This window comes from Anas platyrhynchos, chromosome 9 (assembly GCF_047663525.1).
Source record: "Anas platyrhynchos isolate ZD024472 breed Pekin duck chromosome 9, IASCAAS_PekinDuck_T2T, whole genome shotgun sequence".
Taxonomy (NCBI): Eukaryota; Metazoa; Chordata; class Aves; order Anseriformes; family Anatidae; genus Anas; species Anas platyrhynchos.
In genome coordinates, this window is record NC_092595.1 from 200270 (window position 1) to 224998 (window position 24729).

Consider the following 24729-nt stretch of genomic DNA (forward strand, 5'->3'; position numbering starts at 1 on the left):
ATCACTGAAAAGAACAGCAAAACAGCAAAGAATTATAAAGCTGAGCTACAAAAAAGCTGTAAAAATCCAACTAGTTTCTGTAACATTTCACTTCTAATGTGAATGTCAGTAACACAAATAGTTCTGACATTGATGGAAATCAAAACTTCTTATCTAATATCTTTACTTAATGGGAAAGGACTAGGCTAACAGATATCATAATGATAGCAGGGAATAAAAACTTTACATAGAATAGGACATTAAAATTCAAGTTTCTTCATCTGACTTACTTCCATTCTCAAGCACAGGAATCTCTTATCCTAAGCTGGCAATTATCTACTTATAGTTTATACTCAGTCTAGGTCCTTAACATCAAGCTGAAATCATAACTAAATTCAGAATACTGATGGCAGAACTGCCCACACAGTACATGAATCCAGGCTTATTTGGTTCTAGTATGCCCTCCAGCCCACTCCTCTTGTTTCTCATTAGCATACTTTGCTTTTCACAATGATATTCACAGTGATATCAATTTGCAACTTAAAATACCACCTGTGCCAAGCTACATCTGTCACAAGTTCTTATCTGAACAGAAACGTCAGGAAGAGAACAAAGGTCAAACAAGATACTAGGGAAACTGTATGTTATCATCCTGTCCTGATAGGAGAGCTGAGATGGAAGTTAAGCAGCTGGGCTGGGACAGGAAAACATTGTGAAAGGGAAGCCTACAGTACCTAGTTTCCTCTTGTCTACTTTCACATACCTCACCACACAGCTAGATGCCAGGACTGACAGAAATCTGTAAATAAAAAAGTGAATGTATTTCTCCTCTGTCAAAGCTGTGTACAGAGTTGTGATGATGTTTTTTACTTTGTGCAAACATGGCCATGGTAATTAAGCCCTGCACTTGTAGCATCTCCCCACTGTGTGCTCCATATCCACACATTTCATATAGAAGGGGTGGCTGCTTTGTATCATCAGACAAGAGGAATGGAGTCTGTCCTCTCTGCATGTCTACAATGACATCAGAGCAGAGAAGCTTCCCTGTGTTCTCTGAAGGAGGTTGTGCTAATGCAATCAATCCCTCACTGCAATGAAGATAGGGGTAATGTGAAGGAAGACATTTCTCAGCTCATTTTCCTTCGTATCCTTTCCAAAGAAAAGGGACTTGGTCCACAGTCAACCAGTCCTCAATGGAATGGCAATACACAAAAGAAAACAGAACACCATGTAAAGTGTTTCTGTAAAATGATTGTTTGAATCATTTAATGCAGGAACTTCCTTCAAGATTTCTTGCTTGTGATCAGTGTTTCACCACATATCTACATAAATACACACACACACAAATTTACATGCAGCAGCAGAGGCTTGAACAATCTTGTTTTCAGTTATGCTACTGCAAATCTAATCCTACTTGTAAATTCTTAGCAAAATCCTCCCTGGTTTAACTGAAAACAGAATCAGAACTTCTAGTAGAAGTTTATGAAGCTCCATGTAGCCAAAACTACATTTAAGATATGGAAGTAGTAACACAGATCACAACAGCAAGAACTCATTGTCATGGGTCATAACCTTCTAATGAGATTAGTCATCAATGCAAGAACTGATCAAGACACGCTTATCTACAATTAGTATATCAGTAAGATTAGTAAGAAATGCAGAAATGCATGGTAACAACAGCAGAAAAAAAAAAAAAAAAAAGAAGAAAAAACCCCTTCTTATGATGATTGTACTGGTGATACCCCAGGTGGCTATCCTTGGTACCAAAGACAAAGGTGTTTAATTAGTGTATGCTGCATACAGGATAATTTACACTACTATTCAGGTTACTAAGCTACATTTATTCCTGTTTCAGCATCACTCATTCAAATCCTTTAGATTTCTCATTTATATCTACCATGTACTGTGCATTTTTATACATAGACACTAGGCATGTAGTTGTATTTACATGTATATTTATCCTTCACATTTATCAAATTCTCTGTTCCAGTCATTTCTCAGTCTCCATGTACTTTGCAGATCATTGTCTGACTAATTTTAAGAAGCCAGGCAAAGAATAAATATCAGCACTGCTTACATCTTCCTGAAATAACCAAAACTTTATGAGTAACCTTTCATTGTAATTATTTTTTCCATAGGAAAATATGTAATTTCATCTTTCTCTGCATAGCATGGACTCTGTATGACTTGGAAGATAAGGAAAGGAGGAAACACCCTCTCACAGGATGTCAGAAAGGAGTGCCTTCCATCGTGACTCCACAATTGTTAGGAAAATGTATTGCATGACACAAAAATTCAGACTGGCTCCACCCCAGTTGCCAGGCCTCAGAATCTCCACAATGGAGTATTGAAGGACAAGCAGCTGTGGCTAAAGCTTGACAATGTGTTTACTGGTCCTAAACCTAGATAGACGGACAGAGTTAAAAAGAACATGGGCTAGGATGGAAGTGAAAGACCTCCTTGAGGACTTGAGTGTGCAAGTCACTCAATTTTTCAATGGAAAAAGACTTGAGCCAATGTGAGTGTTTTCCAGCTCAGGCTGAATGCCATTTCCCCTTGAGTCATCCCTGCTGACACAGAAATGTAGCTTAAAACCTCACACAGATTTTGACAGTGCTTTAAAAATGCCTGGCCTAAATAAAAGTATAGTTGAACAGAGGAGTCTGCCCAACCTTCTATGCTATTGACCATGTTGGTGAGTGGAGTGAGGGTAAGAGTAGGACTGTTGCCCAGGTCAGTAGCCTCAGCTTGGAAGCGTGGTAAGGACTTTGTAGAAGACACCTGAGGTGTGTTGGGGTGACAGGGTGCTGGATGCAATACAGTTAAAACTTCTCCCTTTACTACAAGCCAGAATTCACAACAGGAAAAAAAAAAAAAAAAAAAAAAAAAAAAAAAAAAAGCCACATTCTAGTCTGACAGGAAAAAAACATAGTAAGATTTATGTTCCAGCTACAGCAAATATTTTCCTTATGTCTGCTGCTGAGTACATATGCCATAATTGGGAGCCAAACTACAAACACTCTCTACTCACTGGGAACATCATGAAAGTCTGTTTAACACAGTGCATGAAATATGGAGAGTTTTCAAGTTCTGAATATCTTTGCCACAGAGGCAATGGCAGGCCATAAAAAATAAATAAATAAATAAAATAAAAATAAAAATAAAAATAAAAATAAATAAAAATAAATAAAAATAAAAACTGCCTACATTGGCCTAATTCTGACATCTGACTGACCAGCACATGTAGACTGCTGTCTGTCATTCAGGACTTCATTTGTCCCTCTCTCTGCTTTTCTGTTGCGTAATAGTTGTCTTTCTTGGAATGAAATGTTCAATTAACAAGCAGGAGCTTTTCAAAACGTACTCTTGGGAAATTTCTTGACTAATAAAATATAAAATGGACTCTGTGATAACTTTGCTGTTAGTTGTTTGCATATAAGTTTGTATATAAGTCATAATGCCATATCTACTACACAGGATACAGGTTCCCGTATACTGCAGTATAAAGCTCCAAGCTGGTGATAACCAGTCTAGTTTATGTCTTTTTTTTATTTTTTTATTTTTTATTTTTCATCGCTAACATCAGTAGTGTGTGGTGTTTCTCTTTCTCATTCTACTGCAATTCAAAAACATTTCTGGATTTATGGATGAGTGTCTTTACATGTCTCATTATAATGTCTCATCTTTGTGTCAGTTGGTTTATCTACTATTTCAGATACAAAACCATCTAAAATATTGTGTAAGAAAACTTTGGACTGTTAATACCTAATTGTAACAGAAATAACTCATCAGTGGAAAGGAAAGGAAAGGAAAGGAAAGGAAAGGAAAGGAAAGGAAAGGAAAGGAAAGGAAAGGAAAGGAAAGGAAAGGAAAGGAAAGGAAAGGAAAGGAAAGGAAAGGAAAGGAAAGGAAAGGAAAGGAAAGGAAAGGAAAGGAAAGGAAAGGAAAGGAAAGGAAAGGACAAAAAGCCCACCACTAGCCTTTATTCTAATATGTATGTACTTAACATAAATTTGACTCCTCTAAGACCTTTGATTCAGGTTTGTGCTAAAGGCAGAATATCAATTGAGAAGTATAATTGAACTGAGAGCAACAGCTAATTTTATACACCCGCTAGCAACACTGTTACACAAAAATTTTTACAGAACCTCAGGTGCTGTAGTTGAATGCACGTAGCTAAACGGATGATAAAATCTCCACCTTGCCTTCCCCTGTGTGATTCACAAAAGGCCTTGTACAGTCTTTATCTCACAGTCTTAGAACATATGACTATGACAGCTGCCTTTCAGTAGCACCCAGGATAATCTCCTTTTTATTTATTTATTTATTTATTTTTTTCAGGATTGAGGTTATTTTAATTAAAGCAATAATAGAAATATAAGGAATTATTGATTAACCAGTCAAAGCCTTTGATATTTGTGTGGTTGATTCTCTGTATCTAGAGGATAACTTTTTGGAAAAAGTAAGATTTAACTGTAGAAATTGCTCTGCTCAAGGTGAATAATAAATGTGTGAGTTTTGTATCATATTTATATCAAATCACAATGTGATATTTTTCTTAGTCTAAGATCAGGCTCCCTGAAGTAAACATGAGCATCAAAAGTTTAATATTGTCTGACATGAAAATGGGTTTCATAGTTTCATCTTTTTATCAAAAAACAAGACCTTGATCCTTTCTGCCTGAAGTTATACAGAATTAAGTTGTTAAGAACAATAGAAATATACCAAGTACCCATCTTGATTAGTAATAACTGATTTTCCTAAATTTTGGTGCTTATTTTGCAGCAGAACCCCAAACTTGCGGTCTCTCAGGGGCAGTACCTGTCTGTGTTCAATCATACTTTAAGACCTTTAAGAAAAATGTCAGTTAGTTCTCTCAGAAGTCAACCACCCTTCTAATTGCACTTTGCAACTCCTAGAATTATGTACAGAGATAAATATGATTTCTAGTATTACTACTGTCACTTAAAAAGACATTTCCCTAAGAACAACAGATCTGACGCTCCAGTCTGATACAACTGCTTTGTATCTTTCTGTTTCAGCAGAAAGGTAAAGTTAACTGGCCCAGATTCTGGTTCCAAATACATTTCTTCAGCATCAGTAAAGACTCAAGAGGTCCCTGTCCCTGTATTTTTTTTTTTCTCTAGCTGCACCATTTCTGTAAAAAATGGTGGGCTGCTTAAACCAGCTTATTCAGCATTGCCACTTAACCTGAAGCTTCAGCTTTGCATATTTCCAGACAGTTTTGGACAGTTCAAGATGATGTACTTCATCATAGCACAAGTTTTGCAACACAATATACCAAGTCTAAGCATCCAGTGTCCATTAGAGAGCTGCAGGACTTGCTTTAACAGCAATACTTGCTCGAGTAAAAAGCTGCATGCTCTGCTTGAACTCAGAAGTTTGTCTGCCGCACACAGTACAATTTTAAATGTAAACTTCATCTGAGCACAGATGAAATGTTAGACTTTGATAGAACAAAAATGACAAACCATAAGAAGCAGGTCTGCTGAAACTTTTCTGACCTTTATTTTTATTTAGAGATACCAGCTGCAAAGCACAGCTTTCATATTAATTCATTATATATTGAAAATATGCAAGCTGTCTGTTTCAAAACATTAAATGACTAGCTCAAACTTCCCAAAGAAAAGAAAATTCACTAGAACTTTTCTGTTATACACAGCTGTTACTAACATAAGCTGATTCATTATGTGTTTCCATGTCAGTCTCTACAAAGTAGTTTGTAGAATGAAGGACACTGTATTGTAAAAATGACGATCCTGAACTAAAAAGAATTTCTACCCACAACCTGAGCCCAGATAACCAAGTGTCTCATTCACATTAGTAAAATATTAACAAAGGTCATCGGTTGTCATAGCAAAATGAGCAGTTGCACTGAACGTAATTTCATTTATGGAGGTTCAGAAAATTGACATCATGGCTGTGAGAACGTATAAATAACCAGAATACAGCATTTCAAATCAAAGGCAGCAACGTCTCTGAAGGGAGCATTCTATAGATTAAGTTTATCAAGAGGCACAGCAGAAACTGGATTTTGCAAAAGAAACTGAGAAGCTTTTTAGAAAACATTTCTGAGAACATCTGAGAGATTTTTTCCTCTGTCTTTAGATTTGTTTGCAATTTCTTTTTTTTTTTTAAAAAAAAAAAAAAAACTACAACAACAACAACAACAAAAAAAAAACCAACAACATGTGCACTGGAGGCTGTGCTAAGTGCCTAGGAATCACTCTTATCCCTTTGGCTGTGCTATGTACACTTGCTAATATTTTGCTGTTTTTCCCTGGAGGAAAAGTGGTTGAAAACAATCAAAATATTACAGATGAGGTTTGGTACTTCGGAGGGATCTTAGGATCTGGTGTACTGGTGAGTATATAAATTCAGATATTACAGTCTTTTTTGTACCACCTAAACCATGACTTTTTATTGTTGAATTTTCTCAAATGCAGGCTCCAATACTGCAAATTCTTCTTTGATAAGCAAATAAGTTAAAAGTCACCCAATAGTTTAGCAATAAGTTACTTAATTTAGTGTCAAGGAAATAAAGACATAGAACTATTGCATTTAAAAGTAATTGTAATTTGAATTCATCCCAACTCAAACTGTATTTCTTCCTTTGGTAGATGATCTTTCCTGCTTTAGTGTTTTTGGGCCTTAAGAATAATGATTGCTGTGGATGCTGTGGTAATGAGAGCTGTGGAAAGAGGTTTGCGGTAAGTGAGAAGAAATGTGGCAAAAAAGTAAAAGATGTATTATTATCAATAAGAATATATACATCAGGGTAGACCTGTGCGGTGTCAAGAGTTGGACTTGATGATCCTTAAGGGTCCCTTCCAACTCAGGATATTCTATGATTCTATGGTTCTATGATCTTCTGCTCGCAATCATTGAGAGACTAGACAGATGCTCTCCAAATTGTAAGATGCAAATCTTACATCTTGTCATTTGTTTGAGCGCTTAAAGGTATAAATAGCAGGTTGTCAAAATGGTGTTGTACCTTTAATGTTGTGCCACAGGTACCAAATCTGTACTGCCTTGATATATTTAGCAATCACAACATACTAACAGTTGTGATCACAATTAAAATGAATTTCTGAAAGATCTGCACTTGGTTTTGCACAGCATAACAGTTCTCTCTTCAGTCATTTTTTTGCTGGCAGTTTTAAAAATTACTTTGACAGTTGTGCATTATATTCCCAGCTGATTGCAGGGCCATGTGGGAGGCTATGAATATCTTAGGTTCATAAGAAACTTCTGGTTGGAACAAGCCTTGGGAATTTACCTAACTCAACATCCTGCTTAAAGCAGTCAGCCCTAAACTGGGCTCTACTATGATTTACATAGTGGATGTAAATCCTTTCTCCTTTCACACCACAAGTGAAAAGTTTCAAATGGATACATTTAGCCACTAGTAAACAACTCAAGCATGTTATTTAAAAGATGAGATTAGATATAAAATCGGCATATTCCTCCTGGAAAGTCTGTCCTTCTGAGATAAATTGTTTGGCGCAAATTGATCATTACACTCTTTTACAAAGGAACAGATATTTCACTTAAAAAAAAAAAAAAAAAAAAAAAAAAGAGTCGTGGCTGCGAGATTAACAAAGTGTTTTCCCTAAATTCCCTATGATTCTGTCTCCCTGCAATCCCAAGAAAACTCTTTAGGAAAAAAAATGGAGGCACATATTTCTCTTTGTCACACTGCATTACTAACTTTCTGTCAACAGTGAACAAAGCTTAGCTTTCAAGACCACATATAACTCGGCATCTACCAAACCACTAATGTTTTGCTGCCAGACTTCCACTCACCACCCTGCAATTCAGAAATTCAGATGAACTTGGAGAACATCTATAGAGACAGAGGTGACCCTCTGAGCTGTGAGCGCTCTCTACCTGTGGTCATGCTGGCAAACGTAAGATAAAGCATATGTAAGGATATTGCTGTTCATACAGCAACCTCCATTCCACAGTGCCATACCTTGCTGATGAATCCTGCTAGTGCTGTAGCTGTCTGAGTGACTGCGAATATTAGTACAGTCACAACACTATATTAAGAGTCCTGGTGGCCTTACCACAGCATGACTGAGAACTGAACTTGCTCTTGTATTTTAGCAGAAGTATCATTACTATGATGTCTACTACATTAATATAATTTTTGTTAGCCTCATCAGATATGCCAACATAAAAATGCATACCTGTCCATGTTTATGAACCATTTGGACAACTCCCTAATTAATATCCTTTGAGGCTGGTTAGCCCTAAAGTGGTCAGGCAGTTGGACTTGATGATATTTGAAGGTCATTTTCAGCTGAACGGTTCAGTTCTGTTCTGTCTCAACACTCACAAAAGATCCTTGTGATGACATGTGTATAAGCACTCAGAGACTGGAAAGTACATTTCTTTTTTTCCCCTCACCTATATCACTTTGATCCAGTAAAAGATATCCCCTGTACCTACAAACTGCTGTGGCTACCTCTATCTACAAACAATTAGGGTTTGAATTTTAAGTGATTAAAAACCAAGTAGGGCATTTTGGATATATTTGGGCAAGTTGCTTACATATTAGTGTATGCGAGAATGTACTAATGGAAAGCCAGAAAAATGAGGAAAGCCTTCTATTAATTCCAATTGCACTACTAGAGCTAATGGCAGTAAGTACCTGTGAGAAGATAAAGAAAAATACACTAATACGAAACCTGAAGGGAAGTCTCAAGAAGGAAAAATAAAATTACTTGGTCCAAATATGACTAAGATAAAAAAAGTTAACTAGTAAAGGGTACTGTAGATTTTTTTTTTTTTTTTTTTTTTTAATGCAGTAAGTGGTCCAATACTTCAGTCATGCTTATAATCTTCTGTGAAAGACAGCTTCTTCAGTGAAACACTGTACCTTGAACAAAGAAAATGCTTCGATACATACTGTATAAACGGGAAGAGTGCCATCTACTGTGTAGGTACCAAGTCCATGAATCTTCAGGCAAAGACTGTCCTCACCTAACTCTTTCAAAACTTCTAAATACCAGTGCCAGTATACATTATATATTTATCATGCAATTGCAAACTAAAACATTTCAGCTATTCAGCAGCTGACTGTTTTGACCGTTAAGAGCTGAGCTTAGGGAATGTACCTTTACATTAATAGGGCACATTTCATTGTTCGAATGAGAATAAAAATAACATAATTTTTCTCTGTCAGATGTTTTCCTCTATAATATTTGCTGCAGTTGGAGTTTTGGGAGCTGGATATTGCTTTGTTGTGTCAGCAGTAGCCCTAAACAGAGGCCCTAAATGTGATGATGGAAAAGATTGGCTCTATCCCTTCCAGGATGGGTAAGACAAGACAACAGGGAACAAATAAATAATTAAATAAATAAGTATGATTTAACTTTGTGATACTTTGTGATATTGTTAAACTTCCAAATCTATTGTATAACAATAGGAATTTTACTATTAATCTAAAAAATATGCTATTTGAAGACCCAGCAATGCGCAGCAATACTAATTAAGCAACAAGAACAGATAGATGCATAAAGAATACGATGACCAATCAAAATTATTGAGTTTCAAAGGAGCCAGTAAAGAGTACAGCACTCTAGTTTATTCTTGGGATTATAAACAGTATTCGAGGATAAATTCAGTCCCTTTGATTAGCAGTGACATCTTTTATTGAAATACAATGTTTTTCAAGTAATTCATGTTTATATCATTTTTATCGTGGTTATGGAATTTCAAAGTTGTCTCTTCCTCCCACTACAAGTAAAACGTTTGCTATCATTTATATTTATCACTTCCACACAGATAGCATGAAGGAAAAAATCTAATGCTGTAACCAAAGAAAAGCCCGGGGTTTCTGCTAGAGGGGGAATTACAGAAGATGCCATATTCCTCGGGAAACCCTACGATTCTTCCATGCTTTGTAGGTCCATTTAATGCACCACTAGATGTCAGCACTGCTTCGTGTAATAGCAGAACTAAACCGACAGTAGGAAAGCCACTTGACTTCAGACAAGATATTAATAGGGATGAACATAATTTTGGCACATACTTGGCTATGGTTTCGTAATGTCTTCTTCCCAATATACCACGAACGATTAGATTGTATCTAACACATTATTATCTTTGATTGTGTTTTCTCTTTTCAAATCAATTACTTCAAATGATCTAGAAACTACAAAAACTAATGTTCTAAACAAAATGTGCTGTAATGGGAATACTTTTTTACAATACTGAAGGTAACAGAAATTCAGTCACATATTACAAGAGTCACAGCTTGTCAGCCATAACAGGTCACCACTTTGGGAGCTAACATCATCTCCATAACTGTTGTTTCCCTTCTGCACAGGAATTATTTAGGTAACCACACAATATGGACTATGTGTAAATCACCTGACACTATAGTTCCTTGGCACCTGACCCTCTTCGCCTTGCTGCTAGTGATGAGTGGGATCCAAGCAGTGCTCTGTGGCATTCAGGTTGTGAACGGACTCTTTGGAACGATCTGTGGGGACTGCAAATGTTGCGGATGTTGTGGGGTAAGCAACCGATGTTTTTCGCTCATTACTTTGTGTGCTGATAACAGCTGTATATGCACTTGACTGGCTGATGGTTTGAAAAACTAAACAAGCCTTCATTCACTTCACGGTGCTTCACAGCACCGTCATCATGTTTTCTAAAGTACAGTTAAAATCTTACAGTGTTGTCAAGTGATGAAAATATGATCTCAGTCCTTATTTGTGGGGTTTATCTGACAGCTTCCTGTAGCCACTGGAAAATAATAAAATCCTTTGGACGTCACAAGAACATTACCCACCAAATAATCTCCATATTTTTGATCTTCTAGGGAGATGGAACTGTCTAAATAATATGAACAGTGCAGAGAACCTTCTCCTCTTGGGAAGCTCCCATCTGAAACTGCTCTGGAGAGCAGCCCTCAAGATGTGTTGCCTCTGGCTAAGAAGATCAGAATGAAGGCCACTTCGCTCCACTGATGTTACGAAGCCCTGACTTCCCTTCTAGCTAGCCTTCCTGAAACCTCGCTTCATGGAATAAAATAAGTGAAATTCAACTCTCACAATCATATTTATTTTTGTAAAACAGCTTCCATTTAATATTTTGCCTGAAAATACTCTTTTTATTTTTCTCTCCCAAATCAGATTTCTAACTTTGGATCACAAAACAGTGCTGGTACAAGTTCAGTTGTTATGCAATTTCATCTAATTTCTTTTGAGATTTATCAAACGGCAATGTCACAAACAAGTGTAACTGCTCATGATTATATGTTTATGTACATGGAAAAGCAAGGACTTCTCTCTTCCAGACTGCTATAATTAAAATGCTTTTTATAAAGAGACTCTGTTACAAAAAAGATTCATTAATCTCATGGTGAGGTCTCTTTTCTTGAGTGAGTCTCACTGATGGGTGTATTTAGCAGCACAACTGTGCCTGTCAGCATATGGTCAAAGCAATAGGCTGGAGAATAGACTGCTGTGGATCTCTAGTTGGCAGCATTATGAACCTGCTTGGACACCACTGTACCCAGCTTCAGGAATTCATTGAGAAAGGCCAATGCATAGCCATTTCTTAGCATGACAGGGTACTGACTTCTCCCAGCATTTTATTTCTCTGACCCATGATCAATTTTCACCCTTGAAGGAGGAAATATAACAACACAGCATAACAGTAGAAGATGAAACTGAAAACTGAGGGTATAAGGAAATTTGTAGAGAGACTTTCCCAGAGTACTTCCACAGACTAGAATTCTTTGTATTCCATGAATATCCTGAGAAAAAGGTTCCATCTCTGTATTTAACTCTTCTTGACAAATATCTTCTCCACAAAGCTGTCCAGTTGTTTCCTGAATCGCAATATCCCTTCTATACCTGAACTTCATGTTGTGGGAAGAATATCCTTTGTTCTGACTCTGCTGTCTGCTTATTTCATTTACTGCCTCCTAGTTCTTGTCTGCAAGAAAGATTATACATTTTCCCCATGACACCTAATTTCACAGGTTCTCTCATATTTCTTCTTAGTTGTCTCTTTTTTACCCAGAGCAAAGTTGGTTTATTTATCCAATCATATAGAAGTTGTTTCGCTTTTTTTTTTTTTTCCCCACTTTTTATTTTTTTCATCTTTCCCCATTATACTCTGAGATAGAAGGGACAGAGCAGCAGCATTTCTGATAGTCACACTGCCCTAGCAAATTTATTCCATTCTTTTTAGAACAAATTATACTTTTAAAACTTAAAAAGAGAAAAACATTTCCCTGAGAAAACAAGAAGAAAATATGGGGACTGAAGAAGACACATTTTTTCCCTAAAATTTCCTCCTGCAATAATAATTCTGTGCCCTGTGCTCAGGAGAAAAAAAAAAAAGTTTTACATGCATTCTGTATCTATGCTAGAGATGTACAAAGAACTTCAAGGACTTAAAAGCAGTAAGAGGTGGTGAACACTATGCACAAATGTTAAATAGCTAGATATATACAAAGAGTTACATTAATAAAGGCAAAGGGGCCTTAATGATACATTGTGCAAGATTAAAAAAAAAAAAAAAAAAAAAAAAACCCTCTTTAGAAACAGCTGTCTCTCCCACCTGTTCTACTGCATTGCTAGGGAATTTGAGGGTACACTTTATATCACCACCCACTGATGCAACCATCTTACATTTACTCTTTCATCTGTGGCTAGCAGCTGTCCAGCACCTCATCTTGCATTTGTCTTGTTTTATTTATATGAAGCCTTTGGGAATATGGAATGTTTTAGCATGTGCAATTGTCAACTGTTACACTGAGTAGAAATCCTGGTTGCTTAAAGGAAAAACACTATTGTTTGAGAAATCTCAGTGATGCATCTGTTATTTGAAACTTCATTACTCACTCAAAAACCTGGCTGCTCAGTGACTTGAGTGCTGAGAGTATGGTGATTTTGACATTGTGAGGCGCAGTTTCAGCTGAGAGTTTACATAAAAAGAAACATAGGTAATTTAATAACTCTGATTACATCATCTTGACCATGTGCATGTGATTTTAAGCCTGAACATTTCAGCTTTCACCTGACAATACCGGTGCCCCTGCAGGGCTAAATTGTGTACAATTGGAGCTCTCTTTATTTATTGTCTGCTACAAATGGCTTGTAACAAGATGATCATGAACCACAGGACAGTGTTGCCTGTCAGGGAATGATGCTCTAGCTGGCAACTCTTAGCAAAAAAATTGTTTCTAAAACTGGGAAATAGCATACACAAAGTTAAAACTTTTGTGCTTCTTTTATAATGTTCACATCAGCTGGGTGCAAAAGATGGTTTCTAGCATCATTCTATCCTTGAACATTCATCACCTGCCCTCAGTTCATCTTTAGTTTCCCCTTAATGGCTTCTATGTTACTCAGCATAACTATCAACAAGGCAAACTGTTGGTGCAGCCTGTACTGCCCGAGAGTGGGGAACAATGATTTCTTCATGTCATAGATATAGGTGGGTTCTTTACCCCAGAGACATCACAGTGATGGCCACGAGTGAAAAGCCACTGTATTTGTGCTGCCTCCCTCATGCTGTGGTTCCATCTTTCTCCCTTCTCCATGGGCAGTTATGAGGCTTGGCAATGAAAGTTCCAAAGCTGAAGCTGAAATGAAGCAGCCACTGGGGATGGGAGCATTGGAACTGAAGGCAGTGCTGTTAGTTTGCTCCAGAACTCTTGCACTGTTGCAAAAATTGAGAAGATAAATATTGAAATTCTGCAAGACATGGTTTACAATAATGTTAGTTTTTAGAAGGAAACAAAACAAACACCCTAACCACAAGGTCTTGATTTTTCTGGACTACTGCACTTGAAAATAATAATCACATCGTAAAGAGTTAAAAGACAGCTGGGGGAACGGACACACATTGCTGATGACAGAGGATAGTGTGAGCTTTGAGGACAAGATAGAAAAAACGCCTAGCACTGCTTAAGCACTGCACTGAAAATAACATTGTCAGAATGCCCTCCTGACAGAACTCTATGGAGACAATGTTAGAAGTAAAGCTCCAAGAAGACACATGCACACTATTTATTCACCCAGTAGAAAACTGGCAGCAAAGTCTTCTGTAGATGTGCAGCTGTTGGTGTAGCCGGAACAGGCTTTCTGAACTTATGCAGGAAAAAAAAAAAAGAGAACAGAGGGCCCACCAGTGGCACTGTTACATTAAATTGTTGTCTAGGAAGGTCAGACTATTGACACTCTTCCTGCAAAATGGCTGGGCTTTTGAATTCATCACAATCACAGGAAGTTCCTCCCTAATGAACAGTTTTATTATAGCTCTTATATGACAAGACGCAGGGAGTGGCAATCTGCACAGAACACTGCTGACCAAACTGGAAGGAAGGCAGAGATAACTTACCAGCTGTGAGTCAGCATCATTATGAAAAAACTGAATGACCTCCATAAACAAACACACACTCAGCATTTCTGCCAAAGAAACCTGATTAGTATGCCTGAGTAAATTAAGAAATGTTTCTCAAAACAGGTTCACAATCTAATGCAGTATTATTGCCTAGGGACATGGTATATATCACTTATGTTCTATAAAATTACATACACAGAAGACTCTGGTTCTGTAGTTGATCACCTAAAACATCTCTTTAAGTCATCTTGAGCTGCATCAGCAAACCAGAAGATACATATAAATCCTCTGTAGATTTACATAAACTTCTTAGTCCTTCAGTGTTAAGAAAAGGGGCCCTGCTTTGCTGCAATAGGGAAAAAATGCATAAAGAGAGCAAAGAGTCTAATTTTGGATAAACACTCATTTTCAGTTTGGAGACTAGATTCATATACTTTCATGTATATGAAGGCCAGACAGACCAAAGTAAGCTGATAAAAAATTACATTTATATTTACACCTGCTAAATGTAGGAGATCCTCAGAAGTCTGTGTGATGCATCCTCCATAAAATGGGTGATTTCAGACACTATTTCTGAGAGCTTTGGTGCCCATATATAGCATACCAGTTGGCATGGTCCTGCATTGGGAGAGTGCTTTCCACTGACCAGTTCATTTGCAAACACACAACAGTGAAGTAAGTATATAAACAAAGTATTCCCATTTTATATGTGGAAAGACTCACTCAGAGGAATGACACGAACTGCTGAAGCCTCAGTAGTAAATCTGCAGCAAAGAGGACAGAACAGTTTCTTCATTTTCCCTGCCCTTTGCTCTTTGCCCCAGTCTGTGGCATATGCCATACATAACCTTATCCAAAAGCACTTTTTCATCCAACTGGAAAGCAAGTATTTCCCCATATTTTCTTACCCTAAGATGGGTGAAATATTTTGGCTAATACTCATCTTCCATCTTTAATTTTTTATTTATTTTTTTTTTAATGAAGTAATACCATGTTCCCTTTGGAACAAAAAAAAAAAAAAAAAAAAAAGGCATCTTAAAATGGATTTTTTTATAAATATTGCACATACTATTTACTATGAGGACCCCAAAGCAAGAAGCTGCAAATAGTTGTCCTTTTTTTTTTTTTTTTTTTTTTTAGGTTAAAACTAAAGTAAAATAAATTACTACCTTTAAATTTCTATTTGGTGGAGGTTCCAGGGCTTTTTCACGTAGTAAGCAGAGGATATTGTTACAAGCATTCTAACAATTGATTAGAATAAATTGTGTTAGGAAATGATTCTAGGAAGAGTATTAAGTTTACTTAACAGTGACAGTTACATTGAATCTCAAATCACCTAAGAGCCATATAATTTTTTTCTACACGATATAAGAATTGCTATATAAATTAATCTGAATGTTGCTATTTTAGATGGTAGTTGTACAAAACTATTCTCAGGTAGGTTAAAAACACTAAGCAATAGACCTGCTTCCAAGAGTGTATTAGATTACTACCTGTATGTGGACATAAATCACAGCATGTGTTAGAGCACAGTAATTTATAAAATATACAGTGGCACACAGCTGATGTCTTGGGAACCCCAAAATGCCCATATTGGGTCAGCCATCCATGATTTAAAAGATTTTAAATCCAAAGACTGTATGAAGAACTGATGGGCTTAATAACCATAGGTGGGTGGCCTTGAATTGGGCTCTGTGGGAACCCCTTTATGGCACCTATGGGTGATGGATGTGTGCGTACATTAGCACATGCTGTAGAGTGGATCTATAGAAAAAATCAGTACCCGAGGCTCAATGTCCATGCTACACACATTTTGGTGGCTTTGTTTCAGATTAACTGCAGCTTGGGCTGTTGGCCTGATTTAGTTGTAAGGGCACAGTAGATGCACTCCTGAATTAAATGTTCTATATAAGTTAAATTTGAAGTGAATCCCATTAATGCAAACAAAGTAGATAGTTGAGAGATTCACTTCAAAATCAGTCTCCTGATCCAGAGAAAGGTACTAAAATATTTGCATTCTACAATTTAATTACATGCTATGGGACAAAATCCCCCTTTTTTGTTGTCTAAAATCTACTACCAAACAATCAAATTAGGTAACTTTCATTCTTCATTGTTACCTTCCCACCGCATTCATGTTAAGGACCTTCCTAGTCTTGTCTAATATTGAAAATGTGTCATTATCTCTGATCAGATTGATGGCGTTTTTTAAAGATTTATAGAAGAACATAATTGTATTTATTTTCCTTCACATAATAAAGTATACTGTTCTGTAATTTGCTGTTTTTAATCCTTTTGATAACAAAACTAATCTCTTGCAGAACTAGACACAGTCACTTCCAAATTTCTTTACTAATCAATAATGGATACTTCAAAGCACAGCATTATTTATGCCTTGTTAGGCCTAATTTTTCCCTTAGACATTATTGCAAATTTATTAGTACATTTCAAATGAAATACAATGCCATGTCATTCTCTATTATGGAATACTTCCAAATGTCTTTGTGATAAGATTTAGCCTTCATTATACTGCATGATTTCATATCATCTGTAAAATTTTCACCTCACTCTTCACCTGTTTTCCAGGTCATTACAAGTACATTCCATAGCATAACTCCCTGTGCAAACTGTGGAAGAGACTGATACTACCTCTTTTTCACAGAATCACAGAATTGTCTAGGTTGGAAGAGACCTTAAGATCATCGAGTCCAACCTCTGACCTAACACTAACAAGTCCTCCACTAAGCCATATCCCTAAGCTCTACATCTAAACGTCTTTTAAAGACCTCCAGGGATGGTGACTCCACCACTTCCCTGGGCAGCCCATTCCAACGCCTCACAACCCTCTCAGTAAAGAAGTTCTTCCTAATATCCAACCTAAAACACCCCTGGCACAACTTTTTTGAGACAATATATCATTTTATTGCTGCTATTTACAGTGTTTCAAATCAGTCATCAATTCATAGGTGAATATTTCTATTTATGGTGTCAGAGTTCTGTTTCTGCAGCAGCCTTTTAAAATTTTATTGAAAATCTGAGTACACTTGATTGATTGAATCTCTTTTTCCGCATTTCAACTCTCATTAAAACCATTAGGCATCAACAGACTCAAGTTTAGGACATCTTCAAAATTATTCTGTAAAAGTAAAGAAAAGATATTCAAATCCAAGCCCATGATATTTAGGTTTCATGGCTGTTTCCTAGGAAAGAAGACTGTAATTTTCTTTATGCAGAATTTGAGAAACTTCTTGTTCTTTATCAGAGTGAGACCAATGCACTATTTAAGTCCTCCAAACAGAAATTAATGGAAATGGACTCTGTGCTGACTTTTCTGCTTAGCGAAAATTTTATTAAACAGATTGTAACCCAGCCATTGTGTTAGTGAATTACAAGGGACCACAAAAAGAAACAAGTAGTGGTGGCACTGGGAGCATGTTGGAAGTATTACATGTAAAACTGTAATTGTAACCAATGTCCAAAACAACTACTATTAAACTGAAACCGTAAAATAACATTTATTTTGCTAAGTGCCAATCATTTAATTTAATGTGTATCTTTTCCACAGAATGGATGCCTTTACCTTTATTACAAGCATGTACAGTTCTCCAGGAAGCATACAGTAAAATCCTCAAGGGAAAAAAAAATAATAATTAATAAACAAATACGTATCCAGAATTTTAAAATTCGTTTTATTTTTCAGGTACAACATCAAAGAAATAAAATAATAATAATAAAAAGCAGATTCAAACCCTCAATACAACAGTTTGATCTGATTGCTTTTGATACATACAATCGGTTGCGAGGTACTCTAAATTAATAACAAATATAACACGTCATATAACAAAATGGAAAAAGTAAATAAAAAGTTAAAGTATTAGCATGTACATGGATGCACTATATTAGGAAAGAAGTTTATTTGAACGCTCATGTTTTTCTGTATTCAAAATAGACATTTTAACCCTCTCCTTCCCCCATATAGCATTTGTTTTCAAAAAGTCAAACCCAGTCCCTCCCCAAATTACATTCTCATGGTATTACCAAAAACCAAACTGTAATTAACAACACTCCATTACTCTGTATCATCAACACTTCTGTATGCCACCCTCAGTGATGGTCAACAGTGCAGCTATACAGCTGGCACATATACTGCATTTATTCTACATGTAGATGGCATACATTTAGTGAAGTAACTGTTCAAAACCTGAAATAGTACAGTAAAATATTGTCAACAAAAATTAAGTTTCAGAAGAATTAGATGTGCTTTGAATAAAAGTTCTACCATAAGCCTGTTTAAAGCTAGAAACTGTTTTTAAAGAAGAACTTAAAATAGATTTTGCTGTTGCTGTGCTTCATCTTATATATCCTCTCCATTGCAAGAAAGAAAAGCTTACAGTATAAATAATGACTTTTAACTTAACCATGGTTTGGCTCATGACTGAGTGAAGATCCAACCTAAGATTCTGGTAGTTGCTTTACACTGACAATAACGTTTCACATAGTAGCACCTTCTTGTTTTATTACAGAATACGGAAAACACGGTTTCTGATTTTTTACCTCTTTAACTTTTTGAACGTAGACACCTAACCACTTGAAACACTTGAAAGAGGAATCAAATTTCCAGCTTTGTAATTCTGATAAACGTATGTGACTTTAACAGAAAACTGTATCAGTTTTCATTGTAAGAGCTGTCACCTCCATTTGATGAGAATCAGTGTAGCCAAACAGAAGCCAGTACAGGCTAGCTAATTCACACCAGATGAAATCTTGACCTGCTTGGAATATGATGTATTATGACAAAACTTAAATTTACAGTAGTACTTACTTACTAGCAAATTAACAAACTGCATTTTCTAAATATAATCTAATGATGAGCTTTATCAACTGAATCATACTGGAGCACTGATCTGCAGCTATTTTAAATTGTTCTAGCACTGATGTCTTTCAGTCTGTTAGGCAAATAATGCAGTGCTGAAGAGCTGACCTTACAAGTTGGCACCACAACCAGATGCCAAAACACCAAAAATTCTTTCACCACAGTTTTTCATACAGTGAGTTATGCCAAAGAACAAAGCCATTTTTCACTGTGGCTGACAACCTGAAGTAATCTTAAAAGAGATTAATCATAGCTACAGCAACATTGGTCAGCCCTGCCCGGTCCCTTGTTTGTGGAAAAGAAAATTCTGTTACCTCAACAGCACTAGCAGAAGTTAAAAAAAGAAACAAAACCAACCAACAAACAAATGAACAAACAAAGAAGACCCCCCGAAAGAATGAAAGAAACACAGTGACCATTCATAATTAAATTCTGTGCACACGTATCTCTGCTGTCACATTGCATTTTATATTAAAAAAAATATATATATACAAAAAGAGCTACTTTTCATTATGTAATACAACTCCATGACTGTAGGATGTTGCCTTCCCTCTCCTTTTTCTAAATTTTGATGTGAGCATTTTAGGTTTCAGCTTTTGGTATAATGTACACCCATCAGTTCATCATCTGCAAGGTAAGTTTACTGTATCAAGTTCTACTATGTCTTCTATTGAATGCTGGTGACTTATTTGGTGTGTATCCCATTTTGCAGTGACCCTTCCCAATATGGATCAAATTTTGTTACATAATCATTCTACTTCCAAGCCTTCTCATGCTCCCATAACTTCATCTCTGACCTTTTCACCTACGTTCATCCCACCAGATAGAAAAAAGTCTTTAGTGATCAATACTCTAGCTAATTGGTAGTATCTTACTAAGTGTTGTTAGATCTGAAAAACACACATTTACACTGAGTGCTACATCTCTTCCTCTCTCTACACAATCCAGATTAAGCTCAAAGAAAAGTTTTCACGCTTTTCATAAAAAGACATTTTTCAATATAAAAAGCTTAAACTCATAGATTATAAATAATATATCCTCAAAATATTTAAGAATTTTAGGACTTCATTTGCATTTCAGGGGAACTAGATGCTTAATGTCCTTGATGCCTTCTCAGTCCCAAACCTCTGAGAAAGAAGTATTTGTAGGATATACAATAGGTAGAAGTGCAAAGAGAACATTATGCCTTGTGTCCTGTACACAAATTACAGTAACTGAAAGACTTAAGAACTATGCAACTTTACAAGACAAGTAACAATACTGCTTAGCTTTGCCCTGATAAAGTTACCATCTTTTTTCATGTATACAACTACATGTACAGTTTGACATTGTCAGTTAAGCACATTACTGAAAACAGTATGAGCAAACACTTTTTCCCACTACATATGATATTACCAAGTTGTGCCACATTTTTCTGTCTTGATTTCAACAGCAGCTTTTTGCATTATTTGCCAGATTTTTATACATAAAAATTGTTTGTTCATGTGTTAATTTACAAAATTGTAGTGTTTAATATAATAAACATCAAAATCTAAGATCCATTAAAAATTGCTTTTTTGTAACACATTATTTTAAAAAGTGTGCAGTTAGTACCAGTCTGTTTTATTTTACAACACTATAGCAGTGTGAAACTGTTGCTGAACAATCCTGGTACTTTAAAAATGAAAGCATATTTACTATCTGAAAACTATACAGTAATATACTGAAAAAAACAAACAAACAAACCTGCAATAGTACTGTTTGTGCCTTTACAAATATATAATGAGAATTACTATGGCTGATATGGATCAGATTTAATCTATAGTCCACACAGCACAGTTTTGCTAATAAAAAATATTTTTAAAGCTTAAAGAAGTTGATAAAAGAGTCTCTGATAGTATTGTCATAAATATAGTAATAAAACTGCTTACATGGTCTGTTGCTGTGCTGGTTTTCTGAACCAAGTGACCTAGTAGTTAGCTTTTGTGATTCATTAAGGGTTTGTGATGTTAATCAATACCTAGAAGATCAAAGACATGCACAAATGACACCGAATTTCTGTCCTTAAAGTGAAACATTTCTGCCTGATCTGAAAAGTAAAAGAATTATACAAATGCGTAAACTAGTGTGTGCTCTTCTGAAGAGGAAGAAATACATATTTATGTATGATATTCATGTATGTGTATCCATATATGTATTTTACATTTAAGTTAGTGTCAATCAAATCCACGCAGAGATTAAACTAACAAAAGTCATTAAGGCAGTAATCTCTGAGGATTTTCAGATATTCTACCTCTATCTAAAGAGGAAAAAGAAACTCTGAATTACATTATAGGCTGAATCAGCATTGAATAATGGATGACTACAGCCATGTAAGGAAGGGCTCATTTTTGTTGAGTACTGACTCCACATCGTTCAGGATAGGGATCAAGTCTTCTGACTCTAATGTCCCAAGATCAACATTTGTTCCTGGAAGACAGTCGAGGAAATCAGGGAAACGTGTTTGTTGTGTATTTATGTTCATTGTTGTCTGTGCTATAGTTTCTCCTGGGAAAAGTAAAGAAGAATTTTTATACCAAACTCTTCTTTGAAGTAATTTAAAACAACACACTTGATATAAAAATTACCCTCCCCGTTTCCCATAAGCATTTAAAATAATGCCTATCCTCTACAAATGTTACCTTAAAAAATTACACAATTATAAAACATTATTACCTATAATAAGACATTATTAATATCATTATACTTTAAGGTAAATCAGGTTATTCTACCTGTATCCATCTCATCTACGTTGCTGAGGAAATCTTCAGGTGTTGTTGGTATACTGTAGCACCCTAATCCCAAACCACTGTCTGTACTCTGTTCCCTGGAATGGTATGGCCCACTATAAATAGAAACAGAAATTGCTTTAGAGAGACAACTTTAAAAGTGTAGATTGTCTAATATGGAGGACATGAACTTGCCTGTTCAAGAAAGGATCAGATCCATTATTTGTAACAGGTCTCATGTCTTGTGTCATGGCTGCTGTGCTCACAGCTGTTTGAACTGGGGTCATGTTTTCTGAGTCCATGGGAAGTTGCCTGCACAGTGCAGCTTCCTGAAAAGGCAAATAAATAAAAGAGAAAGGTTATTCCAACAGCTCAGAATCACTGCAGTCTCACAAAAAAGAACCTGCAATATATATACCTCTTTTTATTCAGGAAAGTAATTCTAAACAATGTAACTGATGACAACTCTACAGCTTTGCTAGCCACAGAGATAATAGCTACAAAGTCAAACTACCTATGTTGTAATTTAGGACAACTTGTATGTTGCCCCACCATAAACACTGATAGGTCTGCACATTACCACCAATTATTAATTGCCTGTCCATACTTCAAGGGCCAGCTAAATCCAATTGAGGGTTTTCACGTGTCTATGAGAGCTGTGCAACATTCAAATTATAATTTCAGTTTACTTTTCAGTGAGGTCGGCTACTCTGAGAGCTGAGTGTCCAACTACCCTCTCAGTGAACAACCTCTTCCTGATATCCAGCCTGACATTCCCCTGTCCCAGCTCCATGCCATTCCCCTGGGTCCTGTCACTGCCCCCAGAGAGCAGAGCTAGCGCCTGCCCCTCTGCTCCCCTTGTGAGAGAGCAGCCCGCCACCACAAGGCTCGCTCCCCTCAGTCTCCTCTTCTCTGGACTGAACAAATCATGGGACCTCAGCTGCTCCTCATAACATCTTGCCCTCCAGACCCTTCGCTATCTTTGTTGCCCTTCTGATGACAAACTAGATGATATAATTTGCTAGATACCAAAGAAGAATAATCCAAGTTGCAACCATAAAGTACTTAGCAAATTAGAAGAAAACCACTGCAACCAAGAATTTAATCCAATAACAAACCCTCTGCTTAATAATAAGTATCTGCCTAATGATCTGTCTCTTGTATACTGTCTTAAAAATGACAAACAAGCAATTAGAGCCAAAGGAAACTTTTTTCAACTCTTCCTGGAAGATAAATCCTCCTTGTTGTAGCTCCATGAAACAACCATGACATCTAGTGGTACAGAGTTCTAATACAATTATTGTTTGGCTCCACAGAGATGTTCCAAACATCCCAAGACCTTAAAAATACTGAAGCTGTATCAGTAAACCTGTTTCACTCAACCTAATCATTATTACATATTTTTATGAAATAAGGAAAATAAATGTTTTATTTAAAGTGTAGTACAAAACCTTTCTCTGCTGAATCAGTCACTCGATCATTCTCCCAAATACAGAAAAATAAACAATTTTTTGAGGCTAGAATGTAATGCTTTACTATGTTTGCAATTGATTTGTTCACTAAGGAGGACCAGTCTGGTCTCTGCATTAATAATGCAACCATTATGCATTGGGAACTAAAATCTATTGATGCCCATTATCATAATGCTTCACTTATAATCAAATTGCCGGTAACTGACTGATAAATAGTAATCTCCATTAGATTATGTAATTATTTAATAAATGCTAAAAATACACAGACTGAATAGTTTTAATAGTTTACGCATGATAGCTTATGTATGTCTGTGAAAATATACAAATCTCAGAAAATGGGCAGACCTGCTTTTTTAACTGTCTACATGAAGATGGTGAAAATACTTTTTTAAATATAAGAAGTAAATAGCAACTGCAACAACACAAGCAAAACTAACACTAGCAAGACAGAGAGAAAGAAATAGAGAAATAGAGAAATAAATAGAGGAAGGAAGGAAGGAAGGAAGGAAGGAAGGAAGGAAGGAAGGAAGGAAGGAAGGAAGGAAGGAAGGAAGGAAGGAAGGAAGGAAGGAAGGAAGGAAGGAAGGAAGGAAGGAAGGAAGGAAGGAAGGAAGGAAGGAAGGAGGGAAGGAAGGAGGGAAGGAAGGAAGGAAGGAAGGAAGGAAGGAAGGAAGGAAGGAAGGAAGATACAGGAAGAAAGATGAAAAGGAAGACAGCGAAAATGATGCAGGACATACTTTGCCAAGATTTTTTTTTGTTAAAAGTCCAATCCAGAGATGAAGTTCATGTCTTTAATACTTAGGCATTGAATTTTCAAATCTTACTGGAAAGAGTTCCACGCTAAAAAAGGTAAGAATGGAACAAAAAGAAGAAATAAAAGCCTTTCCCCTAGTTTGACAATATGTAAAATACATGTTTGTTACCACTTGGCTGTCATTTCTAAAAATCAAATGCTATTACTAAATATAAAGTAATAAAATTTTTCTGCGCAGGCTGTAGCATGCAAGTGACCTTCTATTCTTGAGCCACAAAACCGTGATAAATTTTCATCTGTGTCCCCACACACCACTCCTTCTACAGCTGCTTTTGAGCCCCTGTACCTTTCCATATACACATTCGTGGAATAGGATCAGGGGATTAGAAAGCTACCTATGAGATGCGTTGCTTTTTTGTGACTATTCTTGCCCTTCCAGACGAGCTGAAAGATGGCATTTGTACATGCAGAGAAGAGCACTTGGATATCTTTCCTATATGACGCTTTCAG

The 24729-nt window shown here is 36.3% G+C and overlaps 2 protein-coding genes across 2 annotated transcripts in view; one reads left to right on the plus strand and one right to left on the minus strand.

Annotated features, from left to right (window-relative positions):
* Window positions 1-5893: 5893 nt before the first annotated feature.
* On the plus strand, window positions 5894-11059 carry TM4SF4 (transmembrane 4 L six family member 4). Its single transcript, XM_005023632.6, has 5 exons — window positions 5894-6363; window positions 6621-6710; window positions 9191-9324; window positions 10337-10526; window positions 10835-11059. The coding sequence occupies exons 1-5, from the start codon at window positions 6190-6192 to the stop codon at window positions 10850-10852; spliced, it is 606 nt and encodes a 201-aa protein (XP_005023689.1). The 5' UTR covers window positions 5894-6189; the 3' UTR covers window positions 10853-11059.
* A 6984-nt stretch (window positions 11060-18043) lies between these two features.
* WWTR1 (WW domain containing transcription regulator 1) overlaps window positions 18044-24729 on the minus strand; it is a 64873-nt gene continuing 58187 nt past the window's right edge. Inside the window, exons 4-6 of the mRNA XM_027463969.3 lie at window positions 22189-22322; window positions 21997-22109; window positions 18044-21772 (exon numbers count right to left, since the gene is read on the minus strand). Of these exons, the coding sequence (XP_027319770.2) occupies window positions 21588-21772; window positions 21997-22109; window positions 22189-22322 (432 nt within the window). The 3' untranslated portion in view covers window positions 18044-21587. The remainder of the gene's footprint in view (window positions 21773-21996; window positions 22110-22188; window positions 22323-24729) is intronic.

Bases quoted from the DNA above. Each gene is read 5' to 3' on its own strand.
- TM4SF4 (XM_005023632.6), top strand. From the start codon at position 6,190: ATGTGCACTGGAGGCTGTGCTAAGTGCCTAGGAATCACTCTTATCCCT. The intron at 6,711-9,190 runs GTAAGTGAGAAG...TTTCTCTGTCAG, and splicing joins GCTGTGGAAAGAGGTTTGCG to ATGTTTTCCTCTATAATATT. The intron at 9,325-10,336 runs GTAAGACAAGAC...CCTTCTGCACAG, and splicing joins CTCTATCCCTTCCAGGATGG to GAATTATTTAGGTAACCACA.